Here is a 17,450-nt window from a genome sequence, read left to right on the forward strand (position 1 = left end):
TGTTGTTTCCCACTTAGAGAAGTTTCTTTAGCATTTGTTGTAAAGCTGGTTTGGTGGTGCTGAATTCTCTTAGCTGTTGCTTGTCTGAAAAGCTTTTGACTTCTCCATCGAATCTGAATGAGATCCTTTCTGGGTAATCTTGGTTGTAGGTTTTTCTCTTTCATCACTTTTAAGTACATGCTGCTACTCCCTTCTGGCCTGCAGAGTTTCCACTGAAAAATCAGCTGATAACCGTATGGGGATTCCTTTGTATGTTATGTTTGTTTTTTCCCTTGCCGTTTTTAATATTTTTTCTTTTAATTTTTGTTAGTTTGATTAATATGTGCCTTGGTGTGTTTTTCCTAGGGTTTATCCTGTATGGGATTCTCTGTGCTTCCTGGACTTGGGTGACTATTTCCTTTCCCATGTTAGGGAAGTTTTCAACTATAATCTTTTCAAGTGTTTTCTTAGACTCTTTCTTTTCCTCTTCTTCTTCTGGGACCCCCTATAATTCGAATGTTGGTGCATTTTGTGTTGTCCCAGAGGTCTCTGAGATTGTCTTCAACTCTTTTCATTCTTTTTTTCTTTATTCTGCTTCTCAGCCATTATTTCCACTATTTTGTTTTCCAGCTCACTTATTCATTCTTTTGCCTCAGTTATTGTTATTGATTCCTTCTAGTCTATATTTCATTTGTTATTACGTTGTTCATCTCTGTTTATTTGTTCTTTAGTTCTTCTAGATCTTTGTTAAACATTTCTTGTATTTTCTCAATCTGTGCCTCCATTCTATTTCTGAGATTCTGGATCATCTTTACTATCATTACTCTGAATTCTTTTTCAGGTAGATTGCCTATTTCCTCTTCATTTATTTGGTCTTGTAGGTTTTTGCCTTGCTCCTTCAACTGTGACATTTTTTTGCCATCTCATTTTTTTTTTTTTTTATGAGTGGGATTGTGTTCCTCTCTTACTGGTTGTTTGGCCTGAGGCTTCCAACACTGGGCTTTGTAGGCTACTGTGTAGACCTGGGTGTTGGTGCTGAGATGAGGAACTCTGTGGGACCTCACTCCGATGAATATTCCCTGGGGTCTGAGGTTCTCTGTTAGTCTAGTGGTTCGGACTCAGAGCTCCCCCTGCAGGAGCTTTGGCCCACCTTTGGGCTCATGAACGACGATCCTGTAAGCCTCCTGGGGTGGCAAAAAAAAAAAAAAAAAAAAAAAAAAAGCCACAAACAAAAAACCACAATAACAAAGTAAAAAATTAGACTAGGAAACTAACAGGTGTTAGGAATATAAAAATAAAAATATAGATGAATCAACAACCAGAAGGTACAACAGTACCACAATAGTGAAAAAGAGGAGGTGGGATAAAGAAAAAAAAAGGCTGGAAAAGGCCTCGGCTGTGGAGGGCAGGGTCTAAGCAAGGCTGAGGTTTGGGTGGTGGGTGGGGCCAATGCTCGGGACCACTGACAGGGCTGGGAAAGGCCCTGGGGGCTGTGGGGGTGGTGGGGCTTAGGCTCAAGGAACAGAAGGGGCCCTGGTGTGCCCCCCATCCCTGCTCTCAGAGGGCAGCGGACCTCACCTGGGAGCTCAGCAGGCTTTCTGAGCTCAAATGCTCTCTGCTCCTCTCCCGCTCCTCCCAGAGGGCCCCTCCCGCCTGCCTCTCCTAATTTCCCTGGCCTCAGGGTCACTGATCCTGCCTGGCCTCCACTTCACCTCCTCCCCTCAGTCCCCCTGCGTCCTACCGGTTCACTTTGGGGTTCCTCCCATCTCCTTGGGTGTCAGAGTCCCCTAGCAGCAGCCAGTAGGTGCCATAGTTGTGGGGAAACGCTAACTCTGCATCTTCCCATGCTGCCATCTTGACTCAGCCTCCATGTTTATTTATTAATAGAAAATATCCATGCAAGAGAAATTATACATGAGTTTATGCTTAAAAGAATAGATTTTTTTCTAGTGTCAAACTATAAGTTGGTAACGGATAGAGTTAAGGAATTTAACTTGTGATCTTTAACTCCAAAGTAAATGTTAATTTTCAAGCTTTTCAAATAAGTCATGAAAATTACCTAAATTTTAAATTGAAATTTAGATTTAAAATTTAAAAATGCAGAGTTACAAAATGTAAACTTCACAAGTCAAATGTTTATGCTTGTTATCTACCATACGTATACCCATTTTGTAGCATCAAATATTTTCAATAGCTTACGAGTTTCTGTATATAATAATATCGGCATGTCTATTTAATCACCCTGCAGCACATGAGGGTGATTCTCATTTACCCAGAGACTGCTCATTATTCTGTGTAATTCTGAATACAATTTCACTACCCATGCAGAAACCAATGCAAGAAGTGTAGAAGGCATTACACTTGTGATGGGAATAACAGATAAATTTCTAACTTTAGGCTGTAAAAACAATGTCTAAAATGTTTACTGGGCATTAGGTCAGTTTTTAAGAATGGAAGAGGTGTGAAAAAATGTAAGGGACTGTCTTAAAAAGTTAATCCAAAGGAATGTCTAAAACACATCAGCATCTCAGAATAAATCTCGACCAATAAATCTCGACCTAGGTAGTCCGAGAAATCTTTCAGAGTTTAATAGCAAAGATATTAGGTAGGCTGTTTATATTTTGTTTTGGGAAAGCACTTATGGAACACAGAAAGATTGTTCATGATATTAGGTAGGCTGTTTATATTTTATTTTGGGAAAGCACTTATGGAACACAGAAAGATTGTTCATATTTTGGAAGAGGCAACAGAGTGTGTAAGATCACAGATGCTATCACAGGTCCACTAGAGGTACTGTCATTCTTTTCTTTTATAATGAACTACAACTTGTTTGCTAACTGAACACTTCAGTGATTATTCTGCAACTAACCCACTCAGAAAGGCAAGAATACTCTTTACTTAGATGCTTTAGATGTCAAGAGAAATTAAAAGGGCACTTCTGCTGTAAAAAAAAAAAAAAAAAAAGTCCTTCCTGTTGCCACTTCTTGGCTCTGTAAGTCAATTTATTTTAGATTCTAAAAATATTTTCATCATAGCTATGCTCATCCAAGTCTATTCCACCATCAACAAAATAAGCAAAACTTTTTACTTTTTTAAAGCCTAGTTGTCAGCTGAACATTGCCTTTTCTGAATTTTGTTTTTTAACCATCTCAGACTTAGAGCACTACTGGTCTACCTCCATGACTTTAAATATGACTTACGTGACCTATGCTTCAGGACAGAATTGTGTTTCCTCTTCTTTGGAACCTTGCTTCTCATGACCTGGGGGCTTGTTACCAGAACAGAAACTCAGGCCCCATCCCAGAGGGGCAGAATCCGCATCTGCATTTTAAAAAGATCCCCAGGTGAATCACAGGCACAATAAGGTCCAAGAAACACTGCTCTAAAAGACTGCAGATGCCTGCCTGTGCATTACTTTTCATAAAGAATTCCCTTTCTTTTACTCAGGGAAAACTTCCACTTTCAAAAGTGAACTTTCCCTTAAAAATATCAGTTTATAAAAGGAAACAGTTACAGTTCTCTTTTTACGTATTACAACTTCCAGATGCATCAGATTTTGGGGTGAGGAAAGGTCATTCTGAGTCATTGGTTGTCAAGGGGTTGTCCTCCTACCAAGAGCATTAGCATCGCCTGAGAACTTGATTCCGATTGTGTTTTGACACACAATCTCTGCTCTTAAAAGCTGTCCAGATGATTATAGCGCACACTCAAATTTGAGACTGTTTCGCAAACTTTAATGTTCATTGAGTCACCTGGGAAGTTTGTCAAACAGTGGGTTCCAGGATCCCTGGCTAGATCTCTTGGATCAGAATCTCTGAACAGTGAAACCAGGAAATATGCATCTTAAATTAGACCCCATGTAATTCTGATGCAGGTGATGAGGGAACTGCATTAAGTACCAAGATTTAGAGCAGTGGTTCTTAGACTTTGCTGCACATGAGAGTCATTTGGAAAACTGAGCCCTGAGGCCAAGGTCACACTCCACACCAATTAAGTCAGAAATTCTGGAGGTGGGACCCAGGCAACAGCACCGTTTTATACAAATGATTTTAATGTGCACCCAAGTTTGAGAAACAGAGCTCTTCGAAAGCATTGGGAAAGAATGATAGCAGGTGGCAGTGTAGCATGGTGAAAAGGGCAGGTTACTACGTCTAAGTATCTCTTTTTTTTTGGCTGTATAGTGGGGAACTACCTGAAGATTAAAAAATAAATGCAAAGACCCTTGTAGTTTCCATTCCTTTTATTAAGTGCATCCATTATGATGACCTTCCTTTGGTTTATATGCAAGACAAGTTCTTTCCAGGCTTGAGGGGGAAAAAAAAAAAAAAAGAATATCAGCACTTGTAAGTTGTCCTACAACAAATACTCTTCCTACTTACGGTATGTTTTCTTGAAGGTAAAAAATGACTTGAGGCTGTTGGACTTGCTTAGCAGTTATGCTATGAAAGGTCACCCACACTTTTCTCTCTCGTTTTACCCACCTGCTTAGCTCATGTTGCCAACAAACTAGGAAGAAAAAAACATGGACGGAGATTTCCACCTATGGGTGTTTTTGATTGCGTTTTTAGCAGTTACTCAGTTTCCACTGGTCTTTTTGAAAAACTAGATTTAGTTTTACCAGGAAAGATCTGCCACCTGATGGTTCAATGTGGTAATAGCAGGCTGTGTAGTGGCTTCAGAGAGAAAAATGGTCTTCATGCAGTTCAATATAATACAGAGACCAGAGTCACGGTACAGCTGCCTGCAGAGACAGATGCTTCAGTAAGCTTAGACTAATGTGTCTCACCTTGGCATTTTCTCTCTGTATAAAAAAAAAAGTAAAACTCATTTTCTAACCAAATAACTGATTACTAATATCTCTTGAAAAAGGAAAACCTGGTATCCTTTCTAAGCAAGTAAATTTGTATGAATGAAAGTTGTTCTTTACTGACGTATACCACAAAATGATCATTTGATGTGTAAAGTGGTCAAGACAGTCATGGGTCTAGGAAACTGGTATTTCTAACATTCTCGTCACCATTAAAATTCTTTTTAATTGAAATGCAAAGGAGATTCATTTGAAGTCCATCTAAGACATACTGCTTGTCTGCACTAAATCATATCTGTTCAGCTAATTTCATCTTTCAGAATAGCTTAAAAGACAGTGATTTTAATTCCATTGCAACCGTTTAAGAAAATGTCCATAAAGCTAATCCTGTGTAAATAAGATAAGTCTCCCACCCCTTGCTAATACCTGCATACTCAGTCAGTCTCTTCCTTCCTCAGAATGGGCAGCCGCATCCAAGTCTACCCAAATGGATCCCTGTTTATTGGATCAGTAACAGAAAAAGACGGTGGAGACTACTTGTGTGTGGCGAGAAACAAGATGGGGGACGATCTGACCCTGATGCACGTCAGCCTAAGACGGAAACCTGCCAAAATTGACCACAAGCAACATGTTAAAAAGCAAGTGTTTCACGGGAAAGACTTCCAAGTCGACTGCATGGCTTCCGGCTCACCGGTGCCCAAGATATCCTGGAGTCTGCCTGATGGGACGATGATAAATAACGCCTTGCAGGCCGACGGCAGTGGCCACAGCGCCAGGAGGTTCACCCTCTTTGACAACGGAACCTTATACTTCAACAGAGTTGGGATAGCAGAGGAAGGAGATTACACTTGCCATGCCCAGAACACTCTAGGGAAGGACGAAATGAAAGTCCACCTAACAGTCATAACAGCCGCCCCGCGGATCCGGCAGGGTTACAAGACCAACACGAGAGTCAAGGCTGGAGACACAGCCGTCCTCAACTGCGAGGTCACTGGGGAACCCAAGCCGAAAATATTTTGGTTGCTGCCTTCCAATGACATGATTTCATTCTCTAAGGACAGGTACACGTTTCATGCCAATGGCTCTCTGTCCATCAACCGAGTGAAACTGCTCGATTCTGGAGAGTACGTATGTGTGGCGCGAAATCCCAGTGGGGATGACACCAAAATGTACAAACTGGACGTTGTCTCCAAACCTCCATTAATCAATGGTCTGTATACAGATAAAACCATCATTAAAGCCACGGCGGTGAGGCATTCCAAAAAACACTTTGACTGCAGAGCCGAAGGGACACCGTCTCCTCAAATCATGTGGATCATGCCAGACAATATTTTCCTCACAGTTCCATACTATGGAAGCAGAATCACAGTCCATAAAAATGGAACCTTGGAAATTAGGAATGTGAGGCTTTCAGATGCAGCCAATTTTACCTGTGTGGCTCGGAATGAAGGAGGAGAGAGTGTGCTGGTGGTACAGTTAGAAGTACTGGAAATGCTGAGAAGACCGACATTCAGAAACCCACATAATGAAAAAATCGTTGCCCAGCTTGGAAAGTCCACAGCATTGAATTGCTCTGTTGATGGAAACCCACCACCTGAAATAATCTGGATTTTACCAAATGGCACACAATTTCCCAATGGACCAAAAAATTCTCAGTATCTAATAGCAAGTAATGGCTCTTTTATCATTTCTAAAACGACTCGGGACGACGCAGGAAAATATCGGTGTGCGGCAAGAAATAAAGTTGGCTATATTGAGAAATTAATTGTATTAGAAATTGGCCTAAAGCCAGTGATCGTCACTTACGCACGAGGAACAGTTTACAGTATCAGTGGAGACACTCTATCGTTGCGCTGTGTCTCTTATGGAAGCCCTAAGCCACGTATCAAATGGACTGTGCCAAGTGGTTATGTAATAGACAGACCTCAGATCAGTGGAAAATACATACTGCACGAAAACGGCACCTTAGTCATCAAAGAGGCAACAGCTTATGACAGAGGAAGCTACGTTTGTCAGGCTCAAAACAGTATTGGCCACGCACTGATTACTGTTCCAGTAATGGTTGTGGCCTACCCTCCCCGAATTACAAATCGCCTACCCAGGAGCATCCTCACAAGGACAGGCGTGGCCGTTCAGCTCCACTGTGGGGCCCTGGGAGTCCCCAAGCCAGAAATCACATGGGAGATGCCTGACCACTCCCTGTTCTCAGGGGCACACAAAGGGAGGACACGTGGAATTCACCGTTTTCACCCACAAGGTACCCTAGTCATTCAGAATCCTCAAACCTCAGATTCTGGGATATACAGATGCACAGCAAAGAATCCACTTGGAAGTGATTACACAACAACTCATATCCAGGTAATCTGACAGAAAATAAAACTACCTGAACAAAGTCAACATCTGGACAGAATTTACTTTTTGGAAGAAGTTTAATCAAAGGCAGCCATAGGCATGTAAATGAATTTGAATACACTTACAATATTAAATTTATAATAGACATGCAAAAAAAAAGGACTTGTAAATAAATGCATTATGAACTGATACTGATTTTTTTTTTTATAATGGATCTCAAAACAAACTTGTAACTTAAGGCACTTTTATTTTGCCAACAAATAACAATGAACATTAAGAGAAAACGATCGACCATAAAATAACAAGTGGCTAATGTACCTGAATTCTTCATTAAAGAATGGACTTCTTTTTTTTTTTTTTCTTTCATTACCATTTGCCTAGTGTCCACCTTCTATTAATCAATCAATGTTACAAGCATGGCGCTGAGGACAGACACAATGGAAAAGATGATTAAATCTGTGGTCGATGTAAATTTGCCATCCTGATGTATAAATACTGTGGTCAGTTTATATTTTACTAAAACCCACAGAAAATAAGCGCTGAACTGTTTTATGATTCACCATTTGGTGCACACTGAAAATTTTCATTGATGGGGAATACAAAAAAAAAGTTTTAATAACTGCATTTAAAAATAAATGCAGGCTGAATTTCCACTTGTAAGAAGGCAACTTAACACCTGCACATCATAAAACGTGAAAAGGGGGTTGATTACATCTATCCCAAATAAAGCCATTAAAAAGTTTTTAAAATACACTAAAACTTCTTTATAACTTCAAAATCATCTAGCTCAGGCACCCCTGGTTTGGAACTGTTTGTTTGTTTATAAGGAACATTTTCTTAGGAGGAATCATTGCTCTATGAGCACTTATTCTATAAGGTGATAATCCTTTGTGACAGGGAAATGTTTGGGAAAATCTAGACCGAATACATATAACGGAGTTTCACTGTAGTTAAAATTTGATCAACCCTATACAAAATGTTGCCTTTTGTAATTCACTGAATTTATTTCTATTACATGCTTAATTCAACCTGAATTAATTTAAGGGACAATATGAAATAAATGAAAAAGAAGAAAATGCCATAGGTCTTGCTCAGATATCTCAGCACACAAAACCGAGAACTACATTTTTCCCTGTCAATCTGGGGGGGGTACTCACTTCATTGTGTTTTCATCACACCAACTTTCAGCTTGCCCCACCTAAAGGGGTGACCTGATTCCTACATTCTTTCTTTGATGTTGGTATCCTGCGGCCACAAGCGGTCAAAGGATACTCGTTCTAACAGTGATCTCATTCTACTTCCCGACCAAGAGGAATTAAAAAAAAAGAGGACAAATGTAACCCTATTAGGAAGAAGCCTACTATGTAAACAGGTGTATCTCAGGGCTTCTTATGTCCAACTCCATTCTATTTCAAAGTCTGTAAGGGGAACTGGGGTCTCCATCTTATCCTAAGATAATTTCCTCTTTGTCTCACCAAGCAAATTACCAGGTTCTGCCGAAGGATAGGGCTTTCCTCTGTGATCATTTCAAGACAAATCAATGCATATTCTAAAAAAGAAAAAGAAAACTCTCAGGAGAGAGGATTAAGTGGGAGGAAATACGATAAGAATAGATTAAAAATTCCAGTTTCTCTCTGTATAGGACACAGGGGAAAACCAGTTCTAGGTTTTTCCTCAACTCTCTGTAGAATCGTCGAATTATAGGGCATTACCATATCTTAGCTTTCCCACCTAAAAAAAAAAAAAAGGAGACGACAACAACAAAAAGCTATGCCCCACAGCTTTCAAGTGCAAAATGATTAATAAATTAATTTCACTAACTTCTGCAAAATATAAAGTGCATACAAATGCTATGCAATTATAACACTCATTCTTGAAACAGTCTTACTTCTGTTTGCAATATTGAGCTAGAAATATATATGGTTCAAACTGAAAAGTGGCATTTTTAAACACCAGTAATTCTTGAGAAGAAGTAAAACAACAATCAGGACAGAACATGACTGGTACGCACTAGGCACGACATTCACATTTCAGTTGTTTTGCCAAGGCAGTCATTATATGACAGATTACTTTGAAGAAAAAAATAACTTCATGAACTCTAAGTATGACTCTCAAGAGGGAAAAAACCAAAAAAAAAAAAAAAAAAACCCCTGATATACAAAAACCAGCTGAAATGTCAAGATTCATCTTCTGAAAGCAGATAGAACATGTTAATTTAGTGAAAAGAATGGTCTTTAATGTTTTGGCAAAGTCTTTTCCAGCCCAGAGTAAACATGAAATGAGCAGGCTGGAGCAAAATCGTTTCACAGTGTACAAAGCAGTTCACATGGATGCTGCCACAGCAAAGTAAGCGGACATGTATTTGAGGTCATTTGCATGAGTCAAACTTTGCAATGAGTAACTCACCTGGGAAGATATAAATTATTTATATAATGATTTGCAAAGGAAATGATCTACTAAAGTTGTACCAGCTACATTTAAAAAAAGTAGTTCTACATGGTTTGCTCATTATAGACAAATCCATTCACAGTATGCTCGACTACGTTACATGTAAATTCATATGGCAAAAGAAAATGAATTAACACAGAACATGGGAAAATATCCCCCACATGTTTTAAAATGCCCTGCAATTTTCACATTCAAAATTTTATGCATCTAAATCTAAAAAAATATTATATGGAATACTCTTAAGTTACACAAACTGATAATAATTTACTGTATTTTTTACTCTAAGAGGAGCAAATTACCACATACTTGAACAAAGTTAAAATAGTTACTATTTCTTTATAATAAATTTGATGTATAATTTACTTTACTTGTGCTTTTTGCACCAATTTATAAATACAGTATATGCAATACACAACCAAGACAGACACCAACATTAATAGTTAAATTCAAAATAGCAAATACTTACCATACAAAATAAACAGCAAATACATCTCTTATGAAAACCAGAGCCCCCCTGGACTTGGGGGCCAGATTCTCTGGAAACCATGTCAAGTTTGAGCACTGTGGAATCTCAGGCCAGCTGCGAGATTTTTTTTCTCAAGTTGGCGTAAGGTTCAGGAGAACCAAAACTGGACAGTCATTTTTGCCAAATCTGGCAAATAATTGGAACAATTCCACTGTGGTTCGTTCCGGCCTTTAGAATTTACATGTTGTACCTTCACAAAGACTCTGGTCAATGATCTCGCCACTGAAAACAAATTTAGTAGTACAGCTACTTCTAACAGGCTTCCACGTACCTTAGGGTGGCTCTCACAGAAGCCTTGGTTTAAGTTCTCGGTCTAAGAAGTTTAAGTACTAAGCAACCATCTGTTTCAGCACCTTTTGACCACAACAAAAGCAAAGAAAAATCCTACATAAATAAGAACAAAGTTCATAAAGTGCTTAAGAAATTACAAACATTTCAAATTAGAGTGATGCAAATAAATGTCCATTTCGCCACCAAAGGTGAATGCAGAATAAATGGGTCGCTTTCCTGTCAAGATCTGACATGCCTTTCAAATCAGTAGTTTGGTCCGGCACAGTGTGCAAAAAACCCCCCCAAAACAAACCAAAAAAAACCCCCAAAAACCAAAAAAACCAAACTTCATCATTAACGAATACATAAATATTTCAAATCCACCATAATCCATTCTTTCTATAACTACGAGATTCAATAAAAGCACAAATTTCAAAAGGTCTGCTACCAAACTCTTCCTGGCGTAGGCCCACATGATCCACATTTTTAAACCTACTTTCAAACTGAATGAAACAAAACCAAACCACACCTTTTCCTTTACTTTTTGTTTAAACACCTTTGTATGAAATGTAGCGTAAAATATAGGAAAACGCCAAAGAAATGAAAGAACAAAGGGACATTTCTAAAGATGACTAATGCATTAAATGTGATTTTCTGTTTTTCAGTGCAAACAAAAAACTTCATGTCTTTGTCCTCTTCCAGACTCAGAAGTGTGAAGGGTGCCCGTAGGGAGTCACTCCTTGCTGTGGCTGGTTACCTAATGAGAGAAAGAAAACCCAATAAAACTGCAGATGCAAAATTATGCCACAGATCGATGGCACGCTCTTGTCACTGTTCCTCTATTCCTGAGGCTGGTACTGAAAGCAGACTGACTGGTCAGGAAGTATAACACTAGCCCAGACACCTGTGCGGCCAAGGTCTTAATACCACTGCTCGGTTCATTCCGCAGAGGGGCCACCTCTACATCAGAGTCCCACAACGGCCAGCAAGAGGCCTTGGGATGAGGGTCATTGGCCCGTCAAAAGTCTGGATCCCTGAGCTAAGAAACATCTCAATACTAACATAAAAAAGGACTGTAAGTATCAGAAAACATGAAAAGTTCTGGAAACTTCATAAAAGCACATCAGAGATTCTACTTTAACACTGACTATGTTATAATAGGTGAGAGAGAAGTAGCTTGAAAGGGGCAATTTTCTGCAAATGGCCATGGATGCATCAGAGAGAACCATGCAAGAGTGTATGCATGGGAGAGAGGGGCTGTGTGTGTGACGCGAGTGTGTACCTGTGCACATGTGTCTATGTGCACACCTGGACAAATAAAGAACAATGAGTAGGTTCAAAAAAAATGACACAGGCTTAGAAATAGCTACTGCTTCCACAACTCTAGTGGGACTATTCAAATCCAAAGGCCCCATTCACATGGATTACGGCATAAACGCAGCCGGCTGGAGCTGTGCAGTGGGCAGCTCAGCTCAGTTGCCCTTATTCAACAAAGGAGGCCGGCATCACTGCTCATGTCAGGCATCAGAATATATGTTGTGGTTAAGAGGTGGGCTCTGGAAGGAGACAGTCTGAGTTTTAGTCCCAGCTGCTAGCCGAGTAACCTTGGGCAAACGGGAAAATGTCCCTGTTCTTTAGTTGTTTCCTCGTCTGTAATACGGGAATAGCAATAATACCTCGTCGCATGAGGTGGTTTAGGAATCAAGCGAATTAATACATGTAAAGTCATGGGTCCAAGAAAATGCTCCAGAAATGATGGCAACCCCCACCCCCCGCCAAAAAAAAACAGACAAAAAAAAAACAAAACAAAAAACTGCATTCTGTGAGCCCCTGGAAATAGGAACCAAGAGTAGGCTCCCCAGATAGGTGTTACTCCATAAAAATCGTAGGTACATACCTCCAATCACTAGAAAAAAAAAATTAAAATATAACATGTTGTCTCTACCTTAAAATTATATTCTCTCTTTAGCCACGCAAAAATGTGAACTCTGGGGACTTCCCTGGTGGCGCAGTGGTTGCGCGTCCGCCTGCCGATGCAGGGGACACGGGTTCGAGTCCCGGTCCGGGAGGATCCCACATGCCGCGGAGCGGCTGGGCCCGTGAGCCACAACTACCGAAGCCTGCGCGCCTAGAGCCTGTGCGCCACAACTACCGAAGCCTGCGCGCCTAGAGCCCGTGCACCACAATGAAGAGAAGCCCTCGCTCGCCGCAGCTAGAGAAGGCCCTCGTGCGGCAGTGAAGACCCAGTGCAGCCAATAAAAGTGAACTCTGGAGCTGATGAAACGCAGTGAAATTTTAACCACCACACATGTGTTTAATAGACCACACCGATTGAAAGGTTGTTGGAAAAGACTGACATGATTTAACGGAGGGAAATATTTTTAAAGGAAAACAACAGCAAGAACAACAACAACAGACCTTGGTTATGCCCTCGGAGAGACACAGGGTATAAGAGAGGTGTCCCCTCTGCCCAGGAAAACACACGGACAGCAGCCAGGCAGGGAATTAAGACTAGAGCCAAGCTGCCCCTCCCTCTCAGGCATAAGCTGACCCTTTTCCCTACAATATCCCACCAGAGCCACACCCCTGCCTTCAGAACTCGCTGCTCGTAGCTCTGTACCTCAGAAGCACAGAATCGAGAAATTGCTAGTCTCCCTGCTCGCTGTATGGATGAAAAACTGCACCATCCAGATAATGGTGATAGAGCTGGCAGCAGAATTTAGGTCTCCTGACTTCCAGGCCAATATTCTTTGTATCACAGGGGCCTCGCTCCCATGTCTAGAAGAGTTGCCCATCCCGTGACTCCAGCACAGGGCGACTGGGTTCACGGGAGCAGGCTGCTGGCACTCGGATGAGGGCCGATGAAATGGGTGGTCGGCACGCGCCCTAGAAAGGTAGCACGCCAGCACAGCAGCAAGATTAACTGGGGAGAAACACTGTCCTGCGATGCCGCCTGCCACGTGACAGGTCTTGATTTCTCTTGGTCGCTATCAGGAAGGGCAGCGTGGTGCCGTGGTAAGAGCAGTCATGGCCCTGGTGACCAAGGCATAGGTCTGGTGCTGGCCTCTCCATATCTGAGTCTTGGGGGCGGGGCGGGGTGGGGGACACCTCTCCTGCTGCATCGTACACTGGAGGGTATCAGCCGAGTTGCTCTCTGGGACCTCTAGGTTCGTAAGAAAAGCACCTGCCGTTCCACAGGGACCCCAGCTGGAAAGAAACATTCCCAGATTCAAAGAGAAGCAACAGGAAAACATCCTCGCTGAACTCAAGGAAAAGGCTGGGGCTTTTCCGGAAAAGAAGCATTCAAACCAACACGAACAAAATGAGAACGGCCTGGACTAAAACGAACACGAAAACGGCACCAAGGGAGACAGTGAGCATGCCGTTTTTGAGGAGCTGCCACCTGTGTTTTGCTCACTGGCTTGTTTTTCACGTCCTGGGAGCCATCTGTTCCTGACGGAGGGTACTTACTGGAAAGCTGCTTCTGGAGCTGCCGCACCAGAGCGGCCGTCTGCTGCTGTTGCTGGGTCTGCTGCAAGCCTTGCCTGGGAAACTGTAATGCAGAGAAAGGAGGGAACTCAGCACTCAGCACAGTCGAGAGCAGGTCTGCAGCACGCTTTGAAGCCCTGCGCAGGACCAGGCCCCGTGCGCGGGCACCGATCTTCAGCCAACCCTGGTCGACACCCACCTGGGCATTTCCTGCAAGTGCCCCGTCCATTCCAAAACCCGTCTCCGGGTGGTGACCTAGCCTTTGCGGGGAGAGCCCTGGGGAAGGAGCCCAGCCGTGCCCAGCGGCTCACATATCCTTGTTACCTCAGCCTTCACCAGGGGGCTAGTTAGTGTCACCAGGTTACAAACCATTTGCATCAGCAAACTGAAAGCTGGCCGGTGGGAGGGCTGGGTCGAGCACCACAGGCCTGGCCTTGGGCGAACGGAGACAAGAGCGTGGTACGGAGCGCAGGGGCCTGGACCCATCTGGGACTGTGCCCTCCTGCCCGAGGGAGGACGAAGGTCGGGCGGGGGCGAGCCCAGGGAGGCCCCGAGGACCACACGTTACGGAGGTGCCGCCTTCCAGGGCCGTACACGTGCCGGCATGATATGAGGGCCCGAGCGCCCTGGTTCTAGCCGTTAAGTTGATACAAGAAATCGAGGTGGTTGGTCCAAAGAGGGGAAAAAGAACCTATCTGGCGGAAACAAAATTACCTTTGATTAAAATCATCCATAGTGCTGATTCACTTTTTCCCTTGACCTTCAAATCCCACACTGTCACTCTATTCTTCCTTGTCCTTTTTCCTTTCTGTCCCTCCCCACCTTCTTTCCCCCTGGCTTATCACTGTCGTAGCAAAGGATGTGTTCTGATGCAAGGATATCTTAATCAGATACACATCGGAATGAATTAACTTACCTCCACAGGCCCATCCCCTGCCCACCTGGGTATGGAGTGCCGGCCCCCTGGCCTCCGGGCCTCTAGTGAGGGCAGGGGCGCTGCCAAGATTGCAGGACAGGAGCGGAGTGAAGTCGGGAGGGGGCAGAATAAAGTTTTGGGTTTATTTATTTATTTATTTATTTATTTATTTTGCCAATTTCCTTCCTACTGGGTCTGTGCTGGTGGAACGCCATCTCACCCTGGGATGGCCATGGCGCCTGTCAGCGGCCCTCTCTGTTTCTTTCCTTCTCGCCCCTCTGGGACCTGGGGGAGGTAACTGCTTCCAGCCCTGGCTGTTTCATCATCCTTAAGTGTCCGTTAACCCGGCCCATACCTCTATAAGTTGTCTTCTTTTAAAAACTCAATTACCCAATATGAGCGCAACATCTATTTCCTACTCGGAGCTTGCCAATATGGCCGAAAATAGCCCAGGACCGTAGTTAGGGTTGCCAGATTTAGCAAATGAAAATACAGAATGTCCTTAAAGGTGAATTTCAGATAAACGATAAATAGTTTTTTGGTTCTAAGTACGTCCCAAATATTGCGTAGGACAAATACTGCATTAAGTGTAAGTATGTCCCGTGCAATATTTGGGACGTGCTTCTACTAAAGAGTTAATCATTGTTCACCTGAAACTCAAATTGATTGTGAGTCCTGTATTTTATGTGGCAACCCTTAATTAGAAGGCATTGCCGGGTTAATTCTTTTAAAACCGAGTATTTGGCATGACCACTGGCTCAACGATTTCTCTCCCACTAGCCTATGGGTGACTGTGGATAGACTTGGGCTTATTCCCTTAGGTAGCCCTAGTCGCCAGCTTGCCAGGCACATAGTAGGTGCTCAATAAAAATGAACAGAATGACTAATTCTAAAGTGCCTTCAATTTCCAAGTAACAAGGAAGGTACACTTCCACCAAAGTTACTATTTTCCCTGATACAAACAATGTATGGCCATCATTCCTACTCAGAGCTTGCCAACATGGCTGAAAATAGCCCAACTCAAGAGGAAAAGAGAAAACAAAAACTCATCTTTCATTGATGTGGAAATGTTAGTAAAATAAGAAGAGCTTTCTTTCCTATTCAGGGGTTTCCACACTTATTTGGAAATATCACCCTATTTTTTTTTTAACATCTTTATTGGAATATAATTGCTTTACAATGGTGTGTTAGTCTCTGCTTTATAACAAAGTGAATCAGCTATACTTATACATATGTTCCCATATCCCCTCCCTCTTGCGTCTCCCTCCCTCCCACCCTCCCTATCCCACAAAGCACCGAGCTGATCTCCCTGTGCTATGCGGCTGCTTCCCACTAGCTACCTGTTTTACATTTGGTAGTGAATATATAAGTCCATGCCACTCTCTCACTTCGTCTGAGCTTACCCATCCCCCTCCCCATGTCCTCAAGTCCGTTCTCTACGTCTGCCTCTTTATTCCTGTCCTGCCCCTAGGTTCTTCAGAACCATTTTTTTTTTTTTTTTTAGACTCCATATATATGTGTTAGCATACGGTATTTGTTTTTCTCCTTCTGACTTACTTCACTCTGTATGACAGACTGGGTCTATCCACCTCATTACAAATCACTCAATTTGGTTTCTTTTCATGGCTGAGTAATATTCCATTGTATATATGTGCCACATCTTCTCTATCCATTCATCTGTCGATGGACACTTAGGTTGCTTCCATGTCCTGGCTATTGTAAATAGAGCGGAACCTCCATCCTGTTCTCCATAGTGGCTGTATCAATTTACATTCCCACCAGCAGTGCAAGAGGGTTCCCTTTTCTCCACACCCTCTCCAGCATTTATTGTTTGTAGATTTTTGAATGATGGCCATTCTGACTGGTGTGAGGTGATACCTCATTGTAGTTTTGATTTGCATTTCTCTAATGATTAGTGATGTTGAGCATTCTTTCATGGGTTTGTTGGCCATCTGTATGGGAATATCACCCTACTTATTAAACAAAACCTAATATGGTGCTAGGTACTAGGCAATGTTCTAGACATTACAGGTATACATTAGCCCATTTAATCCTGATGTGGTAAGACCTATCCTAAGTCTCTCATCTGAAGTCCTTGGGGCAGATGTGTTTTGGAATTCAGTGCCTATCTGACTTAACTATGAAACTTTCATAATACACAGACTAATCAAGGTCTACAAAGTACTCCATAATCAAACATACTAATTTCTGCAGGAAAATACACAAATGGTCCAATCAGGTAAAATAAATGAAAAGAGCTTCAAGTCCATTCAGGTGAGCTTTTCCTACCAAAGGAATTCAGGTCAGGTTTGCCTGTTCAGTGAAATTTCAAAGAAAATTTCCATTTTTAGAGGTGTCTGAATTTCGGAAATAAATATAAGGGATCGTGAACCTTTACTGCTGTTATTCTCACTTTCAGATGAAGAGACTGAGGCTCTGAGGGCTTCTGTCACTTGCCCATGATCCCTGTTTTAAGTATTGGGGCCGGAATTCAGACAGCTTTCTGGATTCAGAGCTCACTAACCATGATCCAGTGCTATCCTTAGTTAGAACTTTTAGCTTCCAAATATTAATTTATTTGAAAATAATCAGATTTTCTAAATGGTTGGCTGCAAAGGCATCTAATCTTAATTCAACAAATACTTAGCTGCCTTCTTTATGTT

At 42.1% G+C, this 17,450-nt stretch overlaps 2 protein-coding genes across 2 annotated transcripts in view; one reads left to right on the top strand and one right to left on the bottom strand.

Annotated features, from left to right (window-relative positions):
• The window catches only part of IGSF10 (immunoglobulin superfamily member 10), a 45,628-nt gene extending 37,438 nt beyond the window's left edge, over positions 1 to 8,190 (top strand). The window contains exon 6 of the mRNA XM_024131898.1: positions 5,245 to 8,190. Within this exon, the coding sequence (XP_023987666.1) occupies positions 5,245 to 7,153 (1,909 nt within the window). The 3' untranslated portion in view covers positions 7,154 to 8,190. The remainder of the gene's footprint in view (positions 1 to 5,244) is intronic.
• Positions 8,191 to 13,647: 5,457 nt separating this feature from the next.
• Positions 13,648 to 17,450, bottom strand: part of MED12L (mediator complex subunit 12L) — a 316,215-nt gene continuing 312,412 nt past the window's right edge. Inside the window, exon 46 of the mRNA XM_024131828.2 lies at positions 13,648 to 13,935. Within this exon, the coding sequence (XP_023987596.1) occupies positions 13,648 to 13,935 (288 nt within the window). The remainder of the gene's footprint in view (positions 13,936 to 17,450) is intronic.

This window comes from Physeter macrocephalus, chromosome 1 (assembly GCF_002837175.3).
Source record: "Physeter macrocephalus isolate SW-GA chromosome 1, ASM283717v5, whole genome shotgun sequence".
Lineage (NCBI taxonomy): Eukaryota > Metazoa > Chordata > Mammalia > Artiodactyla > Physeteridae > Physeter > Physeter macrocephalus.